General features: G+C 39.2%; 3 protein-coding genes across 3 annotated transcripts; 1 reads left to right on the top strand and 2 right to left on the bottom strand.

The window, feature by feature from the left end:
* Nucleotides 1–2,700: 2,700 nt before the first annotated feature.
* On the top strand, nt 2,701–4,698 carry LOC137946470 (mitogen-activated protein kinase kinase 5-like). Its single transcript, XM_068792778.1, has one exon. It carries the CDS (start codon nt 3,068–3,070, stop codon nt 4,121–4,123), a length of 1,056 nt encoding a protein of 351 aa, XP_068648879.1. The 5' UTR covers nt 2,701–3,067; the 3' UTR covers nt 4,124–4,698.
* Nucleotides 4,699–5,529: 831 nt separating this feature from the next.
* Nucleotides 5,530–13,917, bottom strand: LOC137946517 (uncharacterized). The gene is made up of 8 exons (XM_068792849.1): nt 13,902–13,917; nt 12,977–13,052; nt 6,821–6,872; nt 6,642–6,721; nt 6,488–6,558; nt 6,070–6,257; nt 5,889–5,966; nt 5,530–5,791 (listed from the first exon to the last, which is right to left on the bottom strand). Exons 2-7 carry the CDS (start codon nt 13,032–13,034, stop codon nt 5,939–5,941), a joined length of 477 nt encoding a protein of 158 aa, XP_068648950.1. The 5' UTR covers nt 13,035–13,052; nt 13,902–13,917; the 3' UTR covers nt 5,530–5,791; nt 5,889–5,938.
* A 759-nt stretch (nt 13,918–14,676) lies between these two features.
* LOC137945710 (putative lipase C4A8.10) lies at nt 14,677–24,613 on the bottom strand. Its single transcript, XM_068791697.1, has 10 exons — nt 24,030–24,613; nt 20,766–20,833; nt 20,548–20,618; nt 20,127–20,402; nt 19,301–19,464; nt 18,721–18,776; nt 18,550–18,602; nt 18,329–18,443; nt 17,895–17,992; nt 14,677–15,617 (listed from the first exon to the last, which is right to left on the bottom strand). The coding sequence occupies exons 1-10, from the start codon at nt 24,350–24,352 to the stop codon at nt 15,546–15,548; spliced, it is 1,296 nt and encodes a 431-aa protein (XP_068647798.1). The 5' UTR covers nt 24,353–24,613; the 3' UTR covers nt 14,677–15,545.
* Between the last annotated feature and the right edge of the window lie 746 nt (nt 24,614–25,359).

Raw genomic sequence — 25,359 nt, 5'->3', positions numbered from 1 at the left:
TAGAGGATAAAGCAGTTTATCAGGTAAAATGTTTGTCTACATGAAGCTTATCCCTTTCAGCCGTGCTTTTAACTGAAATGTGTTTCTGACCTATTGGAGGCTTGAAATGACAGTTAAAAGTTTCTGATGTAGTTCTTCCAGCCTTTTGCTAGTTTAAAGTTGGAAATTTGCAACGTATGATTTTATCACTAGAATGTACAATCAAAGGCAGATTATATCACTCCATTTTCGGTTGTAATTCAGGGGTCCAGGGACCCATTCTAGGTGTCTATCCTTCCCGGCAAAGAACCAGATTTTGTGAAACAAAAAAAAGAAAAAGAAAAAAGTTCCTAAGGTTCCGTGGATGGAACACCTCAACAGATTCTACTGTCATCTCGTGGTGGAGATCGTCAGCTTGAAAACGCCAAACTTCAGAATCTGTGTTAAGAACATAAGACCCGACATTTTCCCCCTTGAGAGACTGCCCTCTTCGCACTTGTTCAACATCCCCTGTTTGCTACAGGAAAGACTCGTCCTTCACTGTCCAAGACAGGGAAAAGAAATATTAAACCAAAAGAGACCAGACTTGTGACCGAGTAGTCGCTAATCAGGGTCCCCAAGTCTGTGGGCGGGTCTTAAATGTGGCATTGCTCGGTCCAAAGAAAGGTCACGGAAGTTTGTACCGTCGCCTGTTTCTAGCAAGACACTGACCTCGACAATATTAAATGATCTTAGTTGTTGAGGAACCAAAGTCTGTACTTGGAAAATTAAGTGACATGATTTTGACACAGCCGATTTTATAATGTTAGGGTAGTTCTTGTCCCTGAGGAATACAAACATGACAATAAAAAGTGACAGAAGCCCCCATTGACATGATTTTAATTTCTAACTTAGATAACTTGCTTATTTGTTCCTTTACAGCCATTTTTTGCCTTAATTCTCTGTTTTTGTGTGACGTTTATTTGAACTTTTTTTTATTCCAACATGGGGAATGGAGGCCAGGGGGAGAAGTCCCCGGCATCTAAGAAGAAGATATTCAGAAATAAGACTCAAGTAAAAAAACCATGTTTGACTTAGAACAGTTTTTTTGCTGTTTAATTATATAATAAAAAGAAAAATTCGAAAGATAGAACGGTCGTTGTGGTCTGACCAAAACACAAAAAGGAGGTCGCGAGTTGCCTTTTGAGAAGGGAAATACAATTCGTCTTTGGACCAGGAAGAGGACAGAGACGAGCGTTGGAGGTTTGGTGATGACTTCTCCCCCCTTGAAATTTTCTTTCAAAGTCAGCTCCGAGGAAGATGAATAGGAAGCTACCCTCTGCTTAGAGAGAGTCAAAGACGCTTCATACTTACGGAAGCTTCTTTCTCTTGGCCTTACTCTCTTTTCTGTCCGTTTTCCCTTCCAATTCTTGCACTGAAGAGATGACTCGATGACAATGTTTTGGCATATTTGTGTGATTTTTATCTTTTTTCTTGCTCAGAATTATTAACTAGTTTAGAATATAATAAACCGATTTTAGAATCAGTTTTTTATTCTATTCCATCACCTTCGGATAGTTCTCCGTGTTGAAACCAGTGCACTAAAAGGCTCGAACCTTTTAGGAAAGCAACCCCATGGATCTTATACAAGGACTGGCCCGGTCGATACAAACACAAATTCCAACACTCCCCCGCAGGGAAAACCCGTGGACAAATTCACCGGAAAAACCCGGGACAAACTCCTGGAAAAACCCAGGACAAATTCACCAGAAATACTTGGGATAAAATTCGGTGGGAGCGGGACTCGAACTCGGGACCAACCTGCTCTGATACCATGTTGAAACCAGTGCACTAAAAGGCTCAAACCTTTTAGGAAAGCAACCCCACGGATCTTATTCAAGGACTGGCCCGGTCGATACAAACACAAATTCCAACACTCCGAAATAGAGGTCTTAGTTCGAGCGGAGGATAATGTATCCTTGGTCCAGTTGGAAGTGGGCCGGTCCGCTGCTAAAATTAGCGTTGGAATAACGCGTGAAAGCACAAGGATTCACGCCACCATCCCAGGCCCCCTCGTCCGTTAAAACAGAGACACCGCCACGTTCTTGCATGGGGCGGAAGCGGATTTTCTTGCTTTTTCTTTCTGTTTCACGGTTTCGAGTGCGAGAAGCAGGCCTTCCGGCTTCCACATTTTCTTTCTTCTCCACTTTCTGAAGCCTTTTCTGTTTTCCAGTTTCTACGTTCACATCATCAGCCTGCTTTTCTTGCTGGAATGAATGAATAGGAAATAAATAGATTCCCTGTCAGGAACTGAGTCTGAGTTCGTTTAGTACAAAGGGGGAAGGAAAGATGTGGGTGGCTTTAATTCAATCAAATGTAATAATAAGAACAAGGAAGAAATCAGTTCACTATGTGATATCATGTCTGCCCTTTTGTCTTTATTTTCGTTGATTAGACTGTCATCACCGTCCAATCAGTGTTCTTGTGTACTCTTGTTCTGAATCTAACGGTTCATACTCAAAACATTTCTTACATTTATTGTCTGCGCTGCATATGATGGCCTCTCCCTGTGAAACCCTGTAGGACTCCTCAAAATCTCTAACCATTTCTGTTTTACTTTTTAGTTTTTCCTCCAAAATAAAAAGTTCATTATCGAAATTCCAAACTAAGAAAAAGAAGATAAACAAGGAGCACATGCTTGTTTTTTTTTTTGTTTCATTTCCTTTACGATAAGCGCGATAACTACTTCAATTCCTCGCATTTAAACCCTAATCGCGGTTTTATTGCACCCTTCTCCCACTCTGGCATCTGGTGTTACTTTTTAGCCCATTTCTCCCTCTCCCCCCTTCTCTCTCTCACCGAGAAGGAAAAACGAAAGAGGTCGAAGACTTCCTCTTCCCCGTTTGCCGCTCATCACCCCCTCTTCCGAGAAACTTCAGCTCCCGATAAAGACTCCTTCGTCTTGGGTTTTGTTTCTTTTTAATTTCGCTCGGCGTCATCCGTCTTCTTTTATCGCTCTTCTTGATTCGTCTGCGGAAGGGTTTGAGACCAGAAGAGAGGAGTTGGAGAGAATGGTCTCCTTTCTTTGGGGTTTGTGATTTTCTTGGATATGACCACCGCTACCGGAATCATGAATCCCCTGCCCCCCCCTGTGAATCGACCCACCCCTAACCGCCGCCGACCGGGCCTCACGCTCCCTCTTCCGCAGAGAGACCCTTCTTTGGCCGTTCCTCTCCCGCTTCCGCCCTCTAATAATTCTCTTCCCGCATCTTCGGCCTCCGCAGCTCAGACCCCTAATTACTCTGATCTTGATCGTATCAAGAGGGTCGGCTCTGGCGCCGGTGGGACCGTTTACATGGTTCGCCACCGACCGACGAACCGGATGTACGCGCTGAAGGTAATTTACGGAAATCACGAGGACGCCGTACGGCGCCAGATCTGCCGCGAGATCGAAATTCTTCGCACGGCAGATAATCCTCATATTGTTCGGTGCCATGGCATGTTCGACAACGCGGGAGAGATCCAGGTCTTGCTGGAGTTCATGGATGGGGGTTCTCTTGACGGCCGTCGCCTCCCTGAGCCGCTTCTTTCAGACGCGGCGCGACAGATTCTTCAGGGACTCGCTTATCTCCATCGCAGAAAGATTGTCCACAGGGATATTAAACCCTCTAATCTTCTAATTAATAGTCAAAACCAGGTCAAGATCGCCGACTTTGGGGTCGGTCGTATTTTGGCACAGACCATGGATCCTTGCGACTCCGCTGTTGGGACAATCGCTTACATGAGTCCGGAGCGGATCAATACTGACCTCAACCACGGCAGCTACGACGGATACGCAGGCGATATCTGGAGTCTCGGCCTAAGCATACTTGAGTGCTTCTTGGGGAGATTCCCTTTTCCGGGAATCGGCAGGCAAGGCGAGTGGGCTAGTTTGATGTGTGCGATTTGTTACTCGCCACCACCGGAGGCGCCGCCGACGGCGTCAAAGGAGTTCCGAAGCTTCATCGGCTGTTGTCTCCAGAAAGATCCAGCCAAACGGTGGACCGCGGCGCAGCTACTAACCCACCCCTTCGTAACCCAGGCGACCAGCCCACAGCTATCTGCTCCGCTGCATCATCCGAATACTTACTCCCGCACTTCTTCGCATTCATTAGCTCATGGGTGATTAGTAGCCTTTCTCTTAATGGGAGGGACCTTACTTTCTTTCCCTTTTTTCTCTTTGATGCTATGAGCTGCCAATCATTGAAGGAAAAACAAGAGAAAAATCTTCATCCTTTTTTTTTTTTTTTTTTTTTTGCATAATATGCTTTGTCTGTTATTTCTTTTATTTCTTTTTCCTTTTAATTGGGAATTGCAAGGAGGTCAGTAGTTTTTTTTTTTCTTTTTAGTTTTTTTCCCTCCTGTTCTTTAATAGATGAGAAAATCGGAAATGGGAAAGATTATCAACAGTTGATTTTCCTGTTTATTTTAATTGTCTTTTTAGGTTTGCTTGATGATCTTTTCTCTCATTATTGGGGTATCTTTATTTTGAAAGATTGGATTGATTGGGTTGGCATAAATTCTCTGCCCACCTTTTGAGCAAGTGTTACTCTTAATTTAGCACAATTTAACTGTAATCAAATATGCAGACAAATAGGCATCAATGAATGGTCTCCTTGGAGGAGGCAAAGCAGAATGAATGAAAGAATTGTGTATCGATGATCAAACTTTACAAGTATGGAGTTCACATGAATTTTTGAATTTCAGTATGAATAGTAATTAAAGTAAAAAAATGTAGAATATAATACATGCTGGATCATTTGTGGACACTTGTTGAGGCAATTAAAGGTTCTTTGTTACATTTTTTACCTCGAAACTGCAAGATGTATAGTTGAAAAAATTGAGAATTATAATGCATTGGGATCACTTGTGGATATTTGTTGAGGCAATTGTAAAATTTTTCTAACATTTTGACCTCGAAACTGGAAGATTTATAGTAGGAAAATTGCAGAATTCTAGTGAATTGAGGATTCGTGGACACTTGTTTTGGCCATTATAGGTTTTCATCTTACCTTTTGACCTGGTTGATTTATAACTTGGATTGAAGACATCGTCCCAGACTTGTTGAAACTGTGATTGTTGTAGAAAAAGCTTGAAATGAGGGGCGAAGAAAAAGGTGACAACTCATCATGCATCATTTGAATGATGAGGTGGCCATGACTTCTTTTCAACTCCACTTCATGTGGCCGAATGCATGAACTGAATAATGTCACCGACACCCGGGAAGCAACACTGCAGCTAGACTGCAAACGTCCTTGTTTGTTGCTTGAAAAAGTCGATTACAAGCAAAGGGGAAATACAAAGAAAGGGATATCGTCTATCCTTTCTCTGACCAAAAGGAGCCTGAAGTTGGTTTTCCTGTGAATGGTTGAACGCAACGGCCTTTCAGCTAAGCTTACATCATCAATGCATATAGATTGCAGTACAGATATCACCAATAAGGGAGGTGTGCTGGAATGAAGAGCAGAATTTGGCGGCAAAAATAGAACTCTTTTGAGAAGTCACTATTGAAACATTTAAACTCATATTTATTTTGGAGTAAATTGCTAACGTTTTTTGTCCATTTACATTCCTAGTCGGTTTGAGAGAATAAAATGAGCTCTTCTTACAGTAGAAGTCATTATGATAAAGACCCGAGGTTGGCCACTAACATTATGATTCATCACTATTACCTAAGATTCCCATTATTTGCAAAACTTCCTTGCTCCATAATTGACAACCTTCATATCTTGATGGTTCTCCTAGTGCCTACGTTTGTTCAGAGAACCGATTGGAATATCATCTCAGCCAGTTCCTGCTCAAGCAAAATGAGTTTCAATTGACACCTTTATTGTGATTGCAGTGCCATATGCAACGAGCAAGTTAGAAAAAACTCTTCAAGGGTTCAGTACCTGCTTCCCTGAAGGAACAGTGGGTTCTCCCCATTCCATGCCTTTTTTCTCTAGGTTCTCAAAATTAGCTTTTTCACCCTGTAAAAAAGATGACCAAATAAAGCAATCAATTCTACCTGCCGTTTACTTTTATACATAGGTACCCTTATTTTTTTTAATTATTTGTAGGATTAACCCAAACCTCAAACATGGCTCCAATTTCTGGGTCAAAACTTGCATATCGCTTGCGAACCAGCTCATCCGATCACCCACTTGGCAGAGAAATTCATTGAAAAAATCCAATAAGTTTCGCAACATTGCAGAGCCCTCGAGCCAAGGTTCCAGAGATATGAGCAATGAATAAGTCTTTAGGATCTGTACTCTCTCCAACTAAGGAACAATTTGTCAAGAAGTTAAAGAGTCAAGGGTCAGAACAGAAGGTTTCAAGCATAGACAATATACAGAACAGATCTGCAAGGAAGAACTCAAAGTTTTGCATCAAAGTTGAATCCAACTGGAGCAAGCCTTTGTCAACTAGGAAAACTTGAGCAACAAACTCTACCTAGACTTTCTAAATTGGCGTCTTACTATGGAGTTGAAACAGCTACAGCATGACTTACATTCTTAACCACACTTAGCATAACCAGAGTTGCCTCTCCAATGTCCACGAGGAATTGATCAGTGTCCCAACCTGCAGTAATGCAATTTCTTTGTCATTACTTGAAAAAAGAAATCTATACAATCCCTCCCGGGAAAGTTATCCAACAAGGTTACCACTTTGGGAGTTGCCAGTGTTTGCATCAATGTTTCCTAGCCACCCGCTGATCCTTGCAGTTTCGAGCTCATGAAAACAGCTGCAAGAGCACAAATTTTCAGTAGGAAAGGCTCCATATTAGCATATTCTGTAATGTCAACTGAACATTTTAATTCAAATGCATAATATAAAAACGTACCTGTGTTTGGACAGGGTAGCATGGTTACACTCAATGTTGAGCTTGAATTCCCCTGATAAATTTAAATCAGTGATTTCAAAATTTTGAAAAATGAATATTTTTTTAAATGTACTTTTAAAAGACATTGAGTTCATTTCTGAACTGAGAGTTCATTCTATATACAGGCAAGTACTGCAGGGATCTTTACATCTACATTAATAGATCCTGTATTTCAGTGTCTGTGATTTGAGTTTTTTTTTTTGAATAGGCAGTGATTTTGGTATTTTCATAAAAAAAAAAATCTACACTGTATGACATTAGACTCCTATGAAGAAAGTGATGTGTGTAACTTGAGCCTTTGGCTCAATGGTCACATGGAGATTTTCAAACATGAGGTTTTGCATCAAGTCTCACAAGGGTAAAAGGATCAACATTCCCAAAAAAAAAGGAAGTGATGTGAATGTATGAAAAAACATATTATAGACTCCAAATATCACCAGTGTAGCTCTTGTGATGTGAATGTAATTTCAATAAGTCTGGGACGATGTCTTCAATGCAAACTATAAATCTTCCAATTTCGAGGTCAAAAGGTGAGATGAAACCCATAATGGCCTCAACAAGTGTCTACAAATCCTCAATTCACTAGAATTTTGCATTCTTGCACTAAAAATCTTCCAGTTTCGACGTCAAAATAAGAAAAAACTGACAATTGCCTCAACAAATGTCCACAAGTGCATTATAATTCTCCATTTTTCAACTATACATCTTCCAGTTTCGAGGTAAAAAATGTAAGAAAAAACCTTTAATTGCCTTGACAAGTGTTGATAGGAGGGAAAAAAACTAAAAAAAAAAAAAAAAAAACTACTGACCTCCTTGTAATTCCCAATTAAAAGGAAAAATAAATAAAAGAAAAAACAAACAAAGCATATTATGCAAAAACAAAAAAAAAAAAGAGGAAGAAGGATGAAGATTTTTCTCTTGTTTTTCCTTCAATGATTGGCAGCTCATAGCATCAAAGAGAAAATGGGAAAGAAAGTAAGGTCCCTCCCATTAAGAGAAAGGCTATTAATCACCCATGAGCTAATGAATGGGAAGAAGTGCGGGAGTAAGTATTAGGATGATGCAACGGGGCAGATAGCTGTGCGCTGGCCGCCTGGGTTATGAAGGGGTGGGTTAGTAGCTGCGCCGCGGTCCACCATTTGGCTGGATCTTTCTGGAGACAACAGCCGATGAAGCTTCAGAACTCCTTTGACGCAGTCGGCGTTGCCTCCGGTGGTGGCGAGTAACAAATCGCACACATCAAACTAGCCCACTCACCTTGCCTGCCGATTCCCGGAAAAGGGAATCTCCCCAAGAAGCACTCAAGTATGCTTAGGCCGAGACTCCAGATATCGCATGCGTATCCGTCGTAGCTGCCATGGTTGAGGTCGGTGTTGATCCGCTCCAAACTCATTAAGCGATTGTCCCAACAGTGGAGTCGCAAGGATCCATGGTCTATGCCAAGATACGTCAGGCTCTAAATTGGCATGTTTTACCTGGTTTTGGCTATTAATGAGAAGATTGGAGGGTTTAGAAACCACAAGAAGTGCTTTGGGATGCCCCGGGCCGGTGGGGTCGGTTGGTATTGCCGAGGAGAGACTGTTCTTTCCTATGAGGGGTCGGTTAGTAGTGCCGACTCCAACATTGCTGAAGTGACTGCCCTTCATCATCGATTGAAAATTTTCAAGGACCATCTTCACTGGAAGCTTTCCAATAATAGGTTGATCGGTAAGGAAGATGAGAGAATTCAAATAAAGAACTCTCTTGCAAAGTATAATTCCAGGATTAAGCACTTAAGTGTACAAACTCATGCAACAAACCAAAAATTAGGGTTGACATAAGCAATCTAAGAGATGATGCAGGCAATAGTAGGAGCCATCAACCCTAGGGTTATGGCCGGATAGGAAGGCAAAAATTCATATTTTTACTAACCAGTCAAAGCAGATTCTGGAAAATCCTCTTTCTTGAAGTCTTAGGCTTTGATGATAGGTCTGGAGAGAGCTGAATACTTCAACCAGAACCTACTGCTTTGATACAAAGTAAAAAGGTGACTTTTTGGAGGAGGAGAGAGAAGAGAGGAAACAAAATAGAGTTTAGAAAGACTCTATGTGGGGGTCAAGCTTGCCCCCAAATGCTGTTTATAAGGCTCTGAGCTTCAAATTACAAAAATACACCTAGTCACTTAAAAATCACAACCCCATAAATCACACTACATACTTGTCCAAATTACATAAAAAATTGAACTAGAGATAAAATAAAATAGCATAGTTGCTGGACTATATATTAAGTGTGAAATGATGATATTGCCCTTTAATTGGTTTTTTAACATGGAAGATGAGGGGGGTTTAGAAATAGAAGAATATGGTGGGGGAAGGGCATGCTGATAAATACCAAGAAAGGAAAGGGACAAAAGAAGAAACAAAAAAAAGAGAAAGAAAACAAACACCAAGGGAAAAGGGAGAGAGAGACAAAAAGGGTTTCCAGAACGTTAGAGACAAAAAGAAAAAAAAGAGAAAAAGAAAGGAGAAAAAGTAAGCTCGTTCATGTGTCTACCATCCCTCTTCCCCTCGTCGATTTTATTCTTTTGTGCCCTCCTCTTTCGATTCTCTTAAAAGAGAACTTTCCTCTTCCTCCCTCTGATCTGAATAGTCTTGGTTGATGTTCAATTGGGGAAATATTGTTTGATGCAGTATGTATCATTCAGTTCAATGAAAAGAGAACTTTGCCCTCCCTCTCTCTGATTTAGGTAGTTTTATGATGTTTAGTCTGAGAGGTACTGTTCGATACAGTAGGGTTACGTGTTTGGGTTGTCAAGAATTAAGTGTTGAGGTAAGTTAACTTTCTACAGATATTAATTTCGGTTATAAATTAGCATGATTCAATGATTTTGAGGATAGGTTAGAAAATTTGACTTGGATATTGTAGTACTAGTCTTTTATAAAGCTCTCCTCAATAAATCCTTGTCAAGAAGGGCTTTTAAATCCCTCGAATGACTAAAAATTTGAGAAGCCAAGAGTTTATAACTTTCCTCTAAGGTGACCGATGGGTTCTTTTTGGTAGTTATGAAGCTGTAAATCGTATGCATGATATCGATCTGTTATAAAAGATTTGGTTATCCCCAATGAGTGGGGGTTCTGAATTTTTAGTTCAATTTGAAGCTGTAAATGGTATGCATGATACTAATCTGTTATAGAAGGTTAGATGTTTCCCCAATGAGTGTGAGGATGAGATGAAAGCCCTGCACACGGGCTCAACTTTACTGCTCTCGTGGTGGTAGAAGGAGACTCAGCCTAGTAGTTAACTGCTTCTATATTTGGTGATTCCATTCCCTGGAGGGATGATTTCATCTTCTTTTCCTGATCGTATCTTGCATCTTATATTATATTTATAAAATTCTGCTTTTCTTCATTCAGAGGTCCAAGCACTCATTCAAGGAATTCGTATTGATGCTGAGAAAGAGCTCTAATGCCTTAACATGGCAGGTGATTCCTATGCTGTCATAAGCTGAAGTAAGGGAACTGATCCCCCTGGGAGATAACTTCATCTGGTCAAGGAGAGTATGGACAGAACAAAACCTCACAATCATGTGGCACCGTGCCCCAGGGTCAGGCAACATAGCTGCAGAAGACACTTCTCTTGAAGATCTCGCCATCAACAACTGAATTGTTCATATTTATTGAGTTTGGAGACATGCTGTAATTTTGTTCTTTTTTATTGTATTCTTTTGAAGTAATTTTCTACTTGCCCTTCCTTCTCCCCCTAGGGAGGGCCTATTGCACACACTCTTTCTCTTTCTCTCTCTCTTAATAAGAACTCATTTACGACCTCTCAAAAAATAAAAAATAAAATAAAATACCTCAAGTCAGAAAAAATAAGGAGATAATAGAAAAGTAAATGTTGAAACAGAAGAATGCATACCTGAAAAGCCATATTTTAGTAGAAATCCTGCTGTAGTAGCAGCATCCCAATCAAACCTTTTTTTTTTTTTTGAAGTAATAATTTCTTAAGCCAAGAGAACAAACAAACAAACTAGGAAAGCACACCCCTTACAACAAGGGATTGGAGGGAGGTTATTAGCAAAGGCATTAGCCACAAAATTAGCAGATTTGGGAACATGGGACCAAATACAGGTAATGTGGGGATGATGTCTATGATAGAATAAAAGACATCCCAATGTCACCGTGGTGGGGTAGAGGGGGAGGAGAACCATCCAATAATCATTGTAGAATCTCCCTCGATGTGGAGAGGGCCTGAGAGACGATCCCGGAAAATGGTGAGGCCACTGAGGAGGACCTGGAGCTCAGCAGAGGTGGAGTCAGAGATGCCCATGAGACCGGAGTAGGACATGAGTTGATTGTTGCAGGTGTCCCGCAACATACAACCAAAGCCCACCATGCTAGGATTGCCAAAGGAGCTACCATCAAAATTCAGCTTGATGAAGCCCGGTTGAGGAGGTTGCCACACTTGCATAATAGGAGGTCTAGCTGGAAAGCCCATCTGAGCAAGGGCACACCAATTGTCTCTGAGAGGGCAGCCCAAGAGAGAGGAGAATTCCTTCTTGGAGTGGAGCACGTAGAGATGGAACCGTGATAGATGAGGCAACCCTATCCTAAGAGAGAAATTTGGCGTTGAATCCCCTATTTTTACGTTCCTTCCAGAGGCCCCGAGGGATAAAAACAACACAAGTAGAGACGTGCATATTGCCCAACTTGGGTAGGGATACCAAGGAGCATGCAGCAAACCAAGAGAAGATCTCGAGGCAAGCATAGCTGAAAGCCAATTCAACTGAGAGTGATCATCCAAACCAACCATGAGAATGGGCAAGAGATGATTGATAGTCTCATCCTCAAGGCCACAAAGGGGGCAGGAAGCACAAAAACTATGGTTACCACAGAGTTGAAGATTATCAGTCGTAAGGATCTTGTTAAGACCAGCACTCCACAGGAAAATTTTGACGACCTTCGGGGGAGCACATAATTGCCAAATAAGGGTCACTTCATAATCAAACAATGACAAAGACCATCCCATAATGAGGGAGTAGGTTGAAGAGACTAAAAATATACCACTAGCTTCCGGCCACCAGATCATCGAATCAGCCATGGTCTCCTTGGGGCCTAGAAGAAGAAAGAGTCTCCAATAGGTGTGAGACTAGCAAAGCGTCCGAGTCATCCAGCTCCCGACGGAGGCGAAGATCCTAGTATCCAGATCTCCAGGTGCCGTCAACAGAGAAGCAGCACTGGGAAGAGGCTCACCAAACACTACTGAAAGAGGCCCTCAAAGGTCCGGACCTGACCCACCAATCCTCCCAGAAACAAACCGTGCGACCATTGCCAACATGGAAGCAAAGACCCGAGCTTAAAGGGGGAGGAGAAGGAATATAGCTCTCCTTCCTCCCGAAGTCCACCAATGATCCTGCGAGTTCAATTTATGGGACACCATTGCCTTCCAAAGATAACTACCAGCATTGTTGAATTTCCAAATCCACTTAAGGAGAAGAGTTGTATTCATATCCTTGGTAAGCCGTATACCCAACCTTCCCCTAGATTTGGGAATGCACTCATCTTTCCATCCCACAAGAAGTTACTTAAAGTTTAAATAAGTGCCACGCCAAAGGAACCTGTTCATCAATCTGTTAATTTACACACAGACCAAAGTCGGGCAATGGAGGAAGGAAAGGAAATAGTTGGGATTACCAGCCAAGCAAGCCTTAAGAAGGACAAGTCTTCCAGCTCTCAAGAGGAAACGACCTCTCCAAGTGGCCAATTGCGATTCCAACCGCTCAATAACTGGGGTCCAAAGATCCTTACTAATGCAAGAGGTAAAGAGGAGGAGACCAAGATATAAACGGATCACTTCTTCAGCATTGTACCATTTAAATACAAAAGGGTTCTTGCTAGAAGGACCCTCTCTCTCTCTCTCTCTCTCTCTCTCTCTCTCTCTCTCTATATATATATATATATATATATATATATGTGTGTGTGTGTGTGTGTGTGTGTGTGTGTGTGTGTGTGTATGTGAAACTGAATTTAAGAAAAGAGAGAGAAAATTCTGCTTAACATTTCCAGGAAAGAAGGTAGACCTAACTGATTAACCATGGCCCTCATACTTAATTTGGGGAACATTAGGAAAAAAATTCACCTTCCCGTTCATCCAGAGCTCTATCATTACAGTTTGCATCAACATCAGCAGGGTACATAGGTGGCCCCACAGCAATCTGCCAATGAGATAAGATATACTCAAGGTAAAATTCAGAAAAAAAATAAAAAAATAATGAGCATATTAAAATCCAGTTAAACAGCCAGGCAAGACAAAACCAAACAAAGAAGTAACAGAAGAACCTTTCTAGCCTCCAATTATCTCATGCAAGCAACCTCTGCAATGTAGTAGGGAATCGTAATGAAACAACAATACCAGATGCAAAGGAATGAAGCAACTTGCAAGATCCAACCCGGAAGGAATATTTAACTAATTTCTGCCATAAAAAGACAAAAAAAGATCGAGCTTACCAAAAAAACAAAAATAATGGAATCAGCAATGTAGAAACTGAATGGTACTGAAAATAACAGCAAATACACTGATCTGGAGTAAAGTCTTAAGGGAAAAAATGGTAATGAAACCTTAACATGCATAACTATGAGAGTTTAATCAAACCAAAAGTATGACAACATCGCCGAAAATTACTCTCGTCATTACCCAAGTGAACACACGTAAAACCAAGAAAAGTTGCTACTCTTTCTGTTTCTATTGTCCCAGTAGAAAAAATAGAGGATAATTATATCTCACAGTAAAATCAGAAAAAAAAAAAAAAACAAACGAACCAACTTGAACGTCCAATAGCATCAAGCATATTCAAACTTACTAGATGTCTAAGACAACGCTGTTGCAGAGGCTTCCGCCATCCGGAAAACACAGGAAATCCCAAAACTTAACAGTCTTAAAGCATTGAGACACATTACTCTCGAACAACAACACGAAGAAACAAAATCAGTTCAAGACCTACATGCAATAAAAGTAAACTATGCTACAACAGAAGAAGAAAAGAAAAATTGCGGGCTAGCCTTACCAGTACAAAACTCACAAAGAACCGATGATCGAGGGGAGAGTAGTCGAGCAGAGAAGAAGGTTAAAAAATGGAGAAACTAAGAAGCTAATCGAAGGGAAGGAAGGACTTCTAGTTTACTAAATAGCCACTGGATAAAATTATTAAAATAAAACAATACTAAAAATGATTTTGGTCAAAATGTAATATTTTCTCTTGTACGTAAGAAGGAGAATAAACAGCTTAAATGGTTTCTGAAAAACACTCAACAGAGGCCTCCACGATGAAGATAAGCATGGCAGCTCCACACCTCAGCAGCGTCGCCTTGTAGACCGACTTAACCTCATAATTTTCAGTTTTGCCACCTATTGCAACGTTTCTGAATGGACTTCTGAGTTCCATCGCTATGAGAAGAAGTTATTTTTTGTGGATTCATAGAAGTATAACGGTCACTGTTTGGAGAACGATGGCACTGGAATTTCAAATAAAATAACATAAAAAGTGAGTAGGATAGGTTTGGAAAATTAAAATATATTACCTTTGTTCCCTTGTAATTAATGGACATAAAAAGTGAAAACATCAACCTTTTGCACTATAAAATTTTCGATCTAGAGGAGAGTGGAGCTACCGGATTTGATTAAACCTGAGGCTATGATATTATTAATTGATTTTAAAGATTCATGTCAATAATAGTGTTGACTTCAGGTTTCCGTCACAAGAATAATTTAGAAAAGAAGAACTGAGAAACAACTTTCATGTTATACATTTTTTTTTGTCAGAGAAAAGTACACAAGTCCATAATGTTGCACTTACATTATCCATTGTTCTCTAAAATATTAATACTTAATGGATAAAAGAAAAAAATAAATATCTCTTTGACCAAAAAACAAGCCCTTACTGTCAAAAATAAAAAATAAAAAAATAAAAAAAATCTGTCTAATCCCACTGAACCCAGGTTAGCCAGGTTTGACTATCTCAAAGAATCAGGGGAAACATCTCCACCAATTTACAGGCCTGTCATATAATGCCATTGTCCTTTTCCTCGTTAACGGTCTGCCTCTTCCAATGATGCACAAAAAAAATGGGAGGAGGATACCATTTGGACTACTCCCTTACCTTGTTCTATATTGCAAGGGGGGAACAGTCTCAACAAATAACCGATTGACCCGATTGAGTCAGCCATTTACTATTTGAACCCATAAATCCACCTTAAACCAGGTTTTGACCTACATCCCAATTGGGTTTTACAAAGAGATAACTGAGACAAGGAATGAGGTTCAGTTATACCGGGTTCAATTGACCAGTCCAGTCCTAGTTTTGCCAAATGCAACCAATAGAAAGTATCTGACTGGCAAGTGGTAGTTGAGAGCTTCATTCATTCAAGGAAAAAGATTGAACTAATATTTCCCAGACAGAAAAATAAACTAAAGAATGACATGTGTTTGCTATTCTTGTGTTTCTAAGTGACTTTTGGGAGTTATGAGAAATGGAAGAAAGCCTTTGAAAACTGACACAAAATATACTTGATTGCAGAGACCAGCTAATGATATGAGCAAGTTTATTTACATATACATATTTGATTGGTTAGACACAAAATAATGTACATCAAGACATGAATCAAACCTATTGCTCAACATTGTCAAAAAACATAATGAATCTTGAGAGGAACTAGAGAAAGAAATTATCTATCATGTGAAAAATTACGTCTTTACCGTCAGAGTTAATCCAATAGGTCTTCACCTGAATACATGTATAAAAGCAGGACTAAATAAGTATGTAAATTCATAACATCAAGAAAAAAGTAAAAAAACATGAGGCTACACATCTTTTCTTTTGAATCACAACTACCATGCATCTTTTGGCAACAACTAATAAGATCACACTACCATAATGATACGAAATACTGCTGCTGTTCTCTACAAAAATATAGAACCAGAAAGTGACATGAAAAGCATGCTCGACAAGACAAATTCATAAGATGAAATGACATATTAACTATGTAAATGAAAAAATTAATAACTTTCAAGGCTTCTTTGTCATATATTGGCAAATGCAAGCACGCATAAACAAGCCAAAGATATCCCACCTTTGGGAGTTGAACCCCATAACTCACAGTAAGAAACTCGAAGTGGTCATCGAGGCAAAGATGCAACCCACATAACCAAACAAAAGGTTAAATATTCCACTTTTATCCAGTTCAAAGATTGCTTTACTTTCTGTAGATTCAACTTTTTTATGTGTCCCTAGATGATCCTTTCACTGAGCATTAAGAGACTGGTTTCTTTGCCCAAAATTGGTAACCAAAGATAGCAGATGGTGGCTGAGCCACTAGATGGAAATTTGACAGTTTTAGTTGGACAAATCTTACAGGAATTAGCAGTCTTGACAGGAAATGGATTCAAAATATTAAACATCACTAAAATTGCACTTCAACTAGAAAGTATGGAACCCCAGTCACACAATAAATCAAAGCCATTACCTCACAATGTTTACGATATCGCAACATTTTTGCTCAAAAAACGTTAAAAAGATGTAGCTTTACCAACCAATGGACTTAAAAATTTGCAATCAACTTTGGCCTGTGGTGTTCCATTGTTTCACTATGCAAATCTCTAAAATAGATATAATTTCTTTAAGATAACGAACAACTTTACAGGTTTATGAGTGAATGACACTTGGTAGAATGAATGAAGCACTTTATCCACATTCTGCATTCTGCCATGACAGAAAAGCATGGAATCTTGATTAGCCACATCTATCTGTATGGCTTAATGCTTGTAAAATAGATTTACTTTCTCACAAAATTGTACTGTACAGAAAGCGATGGGTGATACAAAGAGTTTGTCCAGCAAAACTCTCTGCTGACCATGCTGCTGACTTAAGTCACATGCTTATGATCAAGGCAAAGATGTAAGGGTAAAGCAACGGTAGCTGAGAGAGCGAGAGAGAGAGACAGACAAAGAGAGAGCAGAAGACAAAGAAGAAGAAGAAAATAATTTTTCTAAAGGAGAGAGAAGAAAAAGAAAAAAAATTTAAATCCCAACATTGGAAAGTTACTGTCTGGACATGATAAAAATCTAAAAACACAATAACCAGCTAATTGAGAATTTTGTTTATTCTGAAGCTATAAAATATGAATAATCCAATCTCAAAAGGCTCTAAACATGATGTCTGAAAGCAAGGGATAAGCCATAAAGCTCATAGAGGGATCCACCTCTTGCCGATGCATACTGTTCCCAACTCTCTCTGCATGTATGGCCATGCAAGACCTCAAGCTTTTGGGTTCGACCTTTTCCAACACTTAATTTTAGGACTTATCTGTATGCTCCACAGTTAAGGGCGACCCCACTTTAATATCAGCAGATACATATGATGGGTGACCTCCTATATGCTCCAAAAAATGTGGATGCATACAAAAAATTGAAAAGTAAAAAGCGGTCTCATCATTTAAAGGGGGGATGGATTTCAATGGGACTCGCATTCTGTTGAGCATCTCTCAACACATACAATAAGGAGTCTGCGGGCTCATGTTATAGGTGAAACATGATTGCCTTTAAAACATGTTATTTTGTATGTTGATGAGAATAGGGTTGGGTCTAATGATATTCCAAAAGGCTTGTAAATAAAAACATTTGAGGTCTGTATTTATGATTTGGAAATTTCTAGAGGGACGTGTGCTATAAATCTTTCAATTTTACATCTCTTAGTGACTATATTAATGTAATAGGGGACAGCTCTGCTGTATGAACTCCCAAGTCTTCTATCTTTTCCAAAATTTTCATGTATAACAATTCAGCAATTTAATTATGCAAGTGGAGGCTGAAAATTTCAAGTTATTTACCTAGGCTTTGACAGGCAATGTCATACAAAAAAGGACTGTCCCTACAACAATTTGCATTAGCATGATAAAAAACAAAATACTAGAATATGAAAAATTAAAAACTTGTGTTCTAAGAGTATATGTTAAATATATGCTTATATATTATTAGTAGTAAAGACTTCAAGAAAACTTCTTACCTGGATGGTACTATGTGCAGTGTATTTCTGTCTGCTTTTGAGAAAGCTAACATCCACACGTTCCCACGGAACCTGGTTGAGGCCTCTAATCATCTCCTCTACATGTTGCAATGGCAGAGAAGAAATCAGAACCACTAAGAGCAGAGAAGATGGAATCTAAATGACTGAGTTAACCAAATCCTCCATATACAGTTCAAACAGGGAAGCTGACAATTCAACCAATGACTAATGAGTGCAAATGTGAAGATGACAACCCATCCAATGACTAATGGAAAGTTATGAGTGCCTGTCACAGTGGAAACACTCTCTTTGACTATGGTTTTCCCACTAAAATCATGTACTTGAAAATAGAAACCCATTTACATTAAAAAGCCCTAAGAGTGTAAAAAATTCGACCATTACATCACAGTTTATTTTCTTCAAAACTGACAAACCTTCCATGTCTACTGCTTGGCTATCAATATGTGAAGTTAGATTGGTGTTGGCAGAAACTTCTCTCTCAATGTGCACAATATGTGGATATTTTTCATCATTTGCAAGAAGATGTTGCTGCCAATAATACAAGGAAAAGAAAGATCAGTCCAGGATGACTGAACTTTAAGAAATCATGGGCATGCGCTCAAGCAAAACAAATGAAAACAATTAGAATATGGACCTTTGGAAGCTCACTCTGACGACGGATAGATGAAGTTCTCCACCCAACCATATCTTTACAGTTCGTTAAGTAACAATATCAAGAATAGTAACTGTAGAAAATGTCAAAACAGAAACTTGATTCCTCTCTTTTTCATATTAAAGCAACAGAGTTGATTCCAACAAAGGATACGGTCAAAGTTCGCATTTGCATAAACAACACGACGCTTGAAAGACCGCAACGCTGATCTGCATAAATGAGAAGATTAACCCAAGAAATGATTATATAGTGTTAAGTAGAAACTAGAAATGACATTGATTAATTTTAATAAAATATTTTTAAAAAATTGATAACAAGAAACGTAACTGAGTACCGACTTCAGTACCATTCAAGTAGATGGATACCCCATGTGAAGTTACATGAATCACCCATGGGATCTAAAAAATACCTTTACGAAGTTATTCAAGCCGAGTTAAAATCCAATCCTTTAGGTGTATATATCCATGATTAACCAAATCTAGAATTCCTTAAGCAAAGATTCACTCTAGCAATTTAGTGATATTGCCAACTGTAGCCCAGTGACTCCCCAGTTGATCTTCATAAGATACATTCCAAAGCATAAATGAATATTACGTGAAGTTAAAAATTCTTTTGTACTTGAGTTTTGTTTTGTTTTTTTCAAAATGTTGGTTACACATGTCCATATCCCAGTGAAACTTGAACCCAGACCAGAGCTTGTAAGCATGATTTCATTAGCACAGTGACTACTCACATGAATTTTATATCATCACAATCTTTAACCATTTGAAGAAGAAGTGGTGGTTTTCCATCATCACTATCAGTAAGGAAGAGATGCTTCCCAGTCCTTCCAACAATCCAATGTGCAGTTTCAGATGCTCTTCTCTCCAAAAATGGAAGTCCACACAGGAATGGAAGCTGTAGAAAGAGCAAATATGAGATGCTCTCTGTTAAAGCAATACTCGCATGATCATCCAGGTCATTGAATATGATTTTTTATTTTTTTTTGGAGATGCAGAATAATAAAAGATATCAGCAGACCAAACATTACTGTTTATCCTAAATTTAGTTCATTTTAATTAGTTTAGCACACTGAACAAGGGTATTCCACTAAGAAAACCTCTCAAGGGAAAGAAGTACATAATCAGTTAGTGTACAAGCCTGAGATTCAAAAACAAAAAGAGATGCACGAGATACAAAGAACAAAACAGCAATAATCAAAAGAGAAAAGGGGAACTGACAGCAAGTTATTGCTGGGTGATCCCTTCCATAGCCATTTTGTCAGCGATGCCATTTGGCGTCTCCAGGTGTGTGCAATCATGAAATGGATAAAGTTCTTATCAAAGTACATAAAAAAACCCCTGGGGAGCTTCATTCAAGAAAGAGACTATAAATCAGATATTGGCTAAAGTCCAGTTTAGTGGATAACCAGGTCCATTCAGCATTACTTCAGACACCAATGCTATAATTTACAAGTCCCGCGGTACTTGCAAGCAAGACCTTAGATCCATGATATTTATAACAAATAACACTGCAGGTTCAATCTACCTTGATTACTTAAAACTAAATACTACACCCACCTGCTTATGCCCCCTTGAACCAAGATGTGGAGTTGCAAATGTTATAAAATTCATTGGCTCTAACCCAGCAAGTCGACCTTCTTGATGCCTTTCAAGACATTGTGTTGAAGAACTAGAGTACTCACTTGAATGGTTCCCAGCAACAACTAATGCCTCCCTATTTGAAACAGGTACATAAAGCTTTCCAACAGCATACCTTGCTACCAAGCCACCTAAGGAATGAGCTACAAATGAGATTTTCCGTATGCCAGGTCTTCGTCTAACAACAGACAAGACCTACAAATATAAGGACAAGGTGAAATTTCTCATATAAAAATATGCAAGATAGCATGTTGCAAACATGATCATTAGGCATAAATCTCATGTAAAAAGTGAAATCTAAAATGTAAAACATGATAAACAAAAATGGATCATAGATTACCTCTTCAGCTAACCTTTCACCCATCAAATCAACACCATCGAAAGTCAATCTTGATGAGTTGCACTCACTTCCTGCATGAAAAGGTGAGGAGTAGGCCAATAAACAAAAATGTTAATGCACAATATCATGCATGTCAATGTAATAATATGTTTAACTAACTTTTTCATGGTCAGTTTCACAGCAGTTTCAGACACATGGGGTATTGAACAAGGACTCACTGTGTACAATAACTTTATCTGAAAGTTTCTTAACAAACTGTTCTGCAGCATATCTCCAATCCTCTGCACTGGATTCATTTAACACAGGAAGGTTAAGGCAATATGAAATAGACATAAAGAAATGTGACAAATATCAGCTACTTACGAGAAAAATGAGGAGATTCTAATTTGACATGGCTCATCATGTATCCAAATGAATATCTGAAGTTACAGAAGTAGCAAGCACATTGTTGAATAGGGCCAATTACTACCTGAAATTAGGAGTCCTCTTTCCAATAGACAAGCCATGGGATCTTCTAAGCCTGGATTGGTTCAGGACCATATACTCACAATAGCTTCTCTCATTTTTCAAACTTCAAACAAAAAGCCTAAGATGTCGAGCATACATGTGAACATAGAATGATGAAACATTTTAGCCTACCAGTGACAGCGGCTAGCCAATACAACCCAACAAACCGATCTGTTAGGTGCGGAAAACTACTACCTACAAGAGTGGACGGAACCACTCTGACACCCACCCTGCCCATTCTTGACCGCCTCTAACGGGATTCGAACGCGGGACGTGGCGTGCCCAGCTCTGAAACCATGATAGCGGCTAGCCAATACAACCTAACAGACCGATCTGTTAGGTGCGGAAAACTACCACCTACAAGAGTGGACGAAACCACTCTGACAACCAGAACCTCCCCATCATTTCCAAATCTGAACTCACAATTAGGCCCGAGCTACAGAGAACATAGAGGAATGAGTCACAATGCACATTTTAACCATAATGGACATATACACGTGACACATAACAGAAAGAAACCTGGGTTTGGATTCGTTCTGGTAACAAAATTTGATAGGTTATCTCCTCCAAAACTTACTAGCAAAACTATGATACCTCCTCCCAAAACATATGAACAAGATCCTCCAAACCCCAATCAATGCCGAACTGTAATCCGAGAATGACTTCTCTTACTGTAGACAACTAACTTGAGATGCATGCATATATGACCATCAAATGGCATTTCTACTCACCAATAGACATTCTTAAAGAAGAAGAACTCACAAAACAAAGACATTCGTAAAGAAGAATAGATTTAAAACATACAGACATTCTTAAAGAAGAAGAATCTCAACATCAAAAATTGTTGATCAATATGCCATATCTTGAACTCCAAGCTCACAAGATTCTAGCAAAAACTTGATGGCAGAAGTGGAACGTGTTATTGCATCTTCAACAACCAAAGAGGTCATTTATCATGACCATAATTAGAAAAACTCTATCTTGGGTTGGGAAATTTTTTCCCCAAAAAAACCTCGTTAAATCTGCATTTTTCTACACCAATTTGTGTAGAGATCTTCTATCTTGAATGTTTGAGAATATGAGATCATAGTTCTACTTACATTATTAGATTGCGAGTCCTAGTTATGATAGAAGATTCTGTTATGTTAGTTCTTTCAAATTGTACTTAAACAGGGACTCTCTCTCTCTCTCTCTCTCTCATTCTTCTCTACAATGTGACTTTAGAATGTAGCATTGAACTTGCTCCACCAATCCCAAGACACCACTCTGATATCAATTGATATGTATCTCAATCTTTAATGGATTTCTAGGATTTTTTTACAAGAAAAGCAACCTGAAAAGGAGGAGAATGGTTTTCCCATGAGAAGAGATGGGAGTTGACAGGTGTTTTGGCATCAAACGCAAATGGATAGCTTGGGTTTTTAAAGAAAACTTAACCTACATAAAACACAAATACAGAAATAAATGAGTGTTCAAAGCCCCCTCTTTCCTCTTTGACATGAGATCATAGAGACATAGTAGGAAATTACCTACTGGGACCCACTTTTCTTACAAACTTAGTCTCAGACCACATCTCCACCCTTACCCCTACTGACTCACATCCAAAGGAATCCCTCCCCTTATTAACCTCTCTACTCTCCCATAAACCTAACCAAAGACAACAATCAAAACAAACAAATTCACCCAAAACCGCAAGCACAACCTCCTATCCCTCTTTTAGCCATCTAACACAAGCAACTTCCTAGAGTGCAAGCAAAGGCCCATCTATTGACTCCTTCATCTTATAAAATAAACCCCTAAGGCTCCTAAGACCAAGACGTTAAACTAGAAATCCTCCATGTGACCATTTGAGCCAAAGGCCTAATTCACAACTCATAAGAAGCTTTCACAAAGATTTATTCAAATATACCATGAACTTCACATAAAATCATAAATTTTTCATGTTTCCTGAAAATAAAAGATCAGAAATAAATTTTTTATAGTATCTAGTTCTAATTACCAAGTCGATGCTATAACTTTGTTAAGTGAAACAGTGACTGAGAACTTATTGTTAATTACTTCTCAACTCATTTGGGATATTATTAATATTATTGTTTCTTAGTTAATTCTTTACCATTCCTAGGTCTGTAAATGGTTTTCTATTCATTTCTTTAATGTTTCATAATATGTTTATAAAAAATTTCCTATATTTTTCTTAATTATCTGTTTTCTATAAATATTTATCAGGTATCTCATTTTTTCCCCTATTCTTGTAACTATGATAAGGAATCTAATAAACTCAGAGTAGAAGTAAAAAACCAAAAATTGATTCCATAGTATTCTTTCCAAAAAAGTGCAACCATTGGTATAAAGACTACTCTTTTGTTTTAGAATAATAAAATACTCGAAATTCATTTACAGAAGTCAAACAATGACCATCTCTAACGGGAACAACAATTTCAGGACAAAAACAAATATTTCACCTTTTATTGCCTAAGCAGAAAGAAAGAGTCAGCCAATAAAAAAAGTTCAATTTAAGAGATACCCATAGATAGATTCTAGTATTATTATTCTTTTGGAAGTCGATATGAAAGACGGACAATATTTATTAGTAATTCGTTATGCTTGCCTTTGAGATGCCGTGTTCAGATTCTAGTACAATTGTTCTTTTGGAAGTCGATATGAATGATGGAATATCTCAGCAAGATATCCGGAAAGTATTTCTTATCCATTCGTTATTCTTGCATTTGTGAGCTCCTGCACCAGTTCCTCTCAAAAATAGTGATACAACTGTGACATCAACTCTGTATGACGAAGATTTCTACTGACAAAACCAATAAAATCCAGAAATTTGTCACACTATGTGCGTCATGTCTCACTGATTGTTACTTTGGAAGAGAAAGAATAAAATGAACGCAGAAAAAGCGAAAACCTTAGATGGAACCTCGAAGCTCGACATGCAGACAGAAAAGATCACTGGAAAACGAAGAAGGTACCTCCCAACAATGCCGTTAACCATGACAACAAGGTGATCGGGAAACTTCGCCTCAGCCGAGGAGGCCCAAACGTCTACCCCGCCTTGAACGGACTCTGACACCATCCTCTGCTCGTCCCCGGCCGTCCTGTTCCCAAAGCAGCCCATCCGACGGGCGAAATCCATCGGACTGTTCCTGCAGATCAATTTCCGTTGCCGATAGTATCTCGACCCAAAATCTAACTTACAGCATGGCATTCGCCTTGACGAGAAAACCCGGCACCGGCCAGAGACGTTGGCACCGCCGAAATTAACCGCTAGGTACAACGAATTGGCGCCAACCATGCGTGAGGCGAAATAATCTAATCACCACATCCGTAATTTTCCCTTCTTCACGAGAAATGAAGAAGACAACTCAATTTCAGATGCACATTATTTTGTTCCGTGAAAAGTCACAGAGGAAACCGAATCATCAAAGAGAGACCAAGACAGTCTTACAGAGGCAGAAGAACAGATTTTTTTTTTTTATTGAGCTGGTATTATAGTGTCTGCACATTTGCGGTGTAATTACAGCGGCGAAAGGAGCTGACTGGCACTCAAGCCTCGAGAAAGTTGCAGAGGGTTGCCTGCTGCGAATGCCAAGTATCTGGCGAAAACATGTCCCCCTCTTTTCATTGTCGGTCCCACCGCTACCTCACCGGAAATTAAAGATCTAAGAAGCGGAAGGTGTTCCCGCGGGATGACGAGTGACATCCACTCTTCTGTTTTCATCAGTTTGTTGACTTTTGATTGACTCTACGCTCTGTCAAAAATGGCAGGAAAATGCATTTATATATTAAATCTTGACCGTTAATCTTCGTGGAGTGGGTTAAGTGGTTAACGATTAAAATTGTGTGGACTTGGTTTGATTTCATGGTTTGATTACATGGGTGGCCTTGTAAGAGGACGAGGAGAATAATAAAGTGATAAAAAAATTAATTTCTTTTCCCACGCGAGAATTATGTGTCTCGTGTGGCAAGGAGTTGTTCCACGTTAATGTGGGGTGGCAGACGAGATAAATACAACCAATTTTTATAATACGTGAAGGAATTAACATCGACAGGCACAAACATAGTGTGTGCGAAACTTGGTATATAGTGCAGGTTCATCGATGTTGGAGACTTAACATCGTTGGTCTTAGTGGCACTGCATCTCTTATTATACAAACTCTATTTAAGATACTTTAACACACCTGTTACATCTTCTACTTGGACATGACGTAGTATTCCTCACCAATCACGTGGAAGTGTGAACCAAAATTATACAATTTCATTTTGTGTTTTAATCCTTATCCCATTCTTGTGATTGATGGA

This window comes from Aristolochia californica, unplaced genomic scaffold, assembly GCF_029961685.1.
Source record: "Aristolochia californica isolate CCGP_79_NKW_82.1479 unplaced genomic scaffold, dmAriCali1.0.hap1 SCAF_12, whole genome shotgun sequence".
Taxonomy (NCBI): Eukaryota; Viridiplantae; Streptophyta; class Magnoliopsida; order Piperales; family Aristolochiaceae; genus Aristolochia; species Aristolochia californica.
The sequence above is the reverse complement of the archived record's forward strand: the minus strand, read 5'-3'. Positions and strand labels throughout refer to the sequence as shown.

Excerpts from the sequence above, each read along its gene's own strand:
- LOC137946470 (XM_068792778.1), top strand. The coding sequence starts at position 3,068 with ATGACCACCGCTACCGGAATCATGAATCCCCTGCCCCCCCCTGTGAAT.
- LOC137946517 (XM_068792849.1), bottom strand. The coding sequence starts at position 13,034 with ATGTACCCTGCTGATGTTGATGCAAACTGTAATGATAGAGCTCTGGAT. Across the intron at positions 6,873-12,976 it reads AGCTCTGGATGAACGGGAAG|GGGAATTCAAGCTCAACATT; the intron begins GTGAATTTTTTT and ends TAAATTTATCAG. Across the intron at positions 5,967-6,069 it reads AAATTGGAGCCATGTTTGAG|GGTGAAAAAGCTAATTTTGA; the intron begins GTTTGGGTTAAT and ends TCTTTTTTACAG.
- LOC137945710 (XM_068791697.1), bottom strand. The coding sequence starts at position 24,352 with ATGGTTGGCGCCAATTCGTTGTACCTAGCGGTTAATTTCGGCGGTGCC. Across the intron at positions 19,465-20,126 it reads GTTCAAGGGGGCATAAGCAG|CTTCCATTCCTGTGTGGACT; the intron begins GTGGGTGTAGTA and ends CTCTTTCTACAG. Across the intron at positions 15,618-17,894 it reads CTGCACATAGTACCATCCAG|GTGAAGACCTATTGGATTAA; the intron begins GTAAGAAGTTTT and ends ACATGTATTCAG.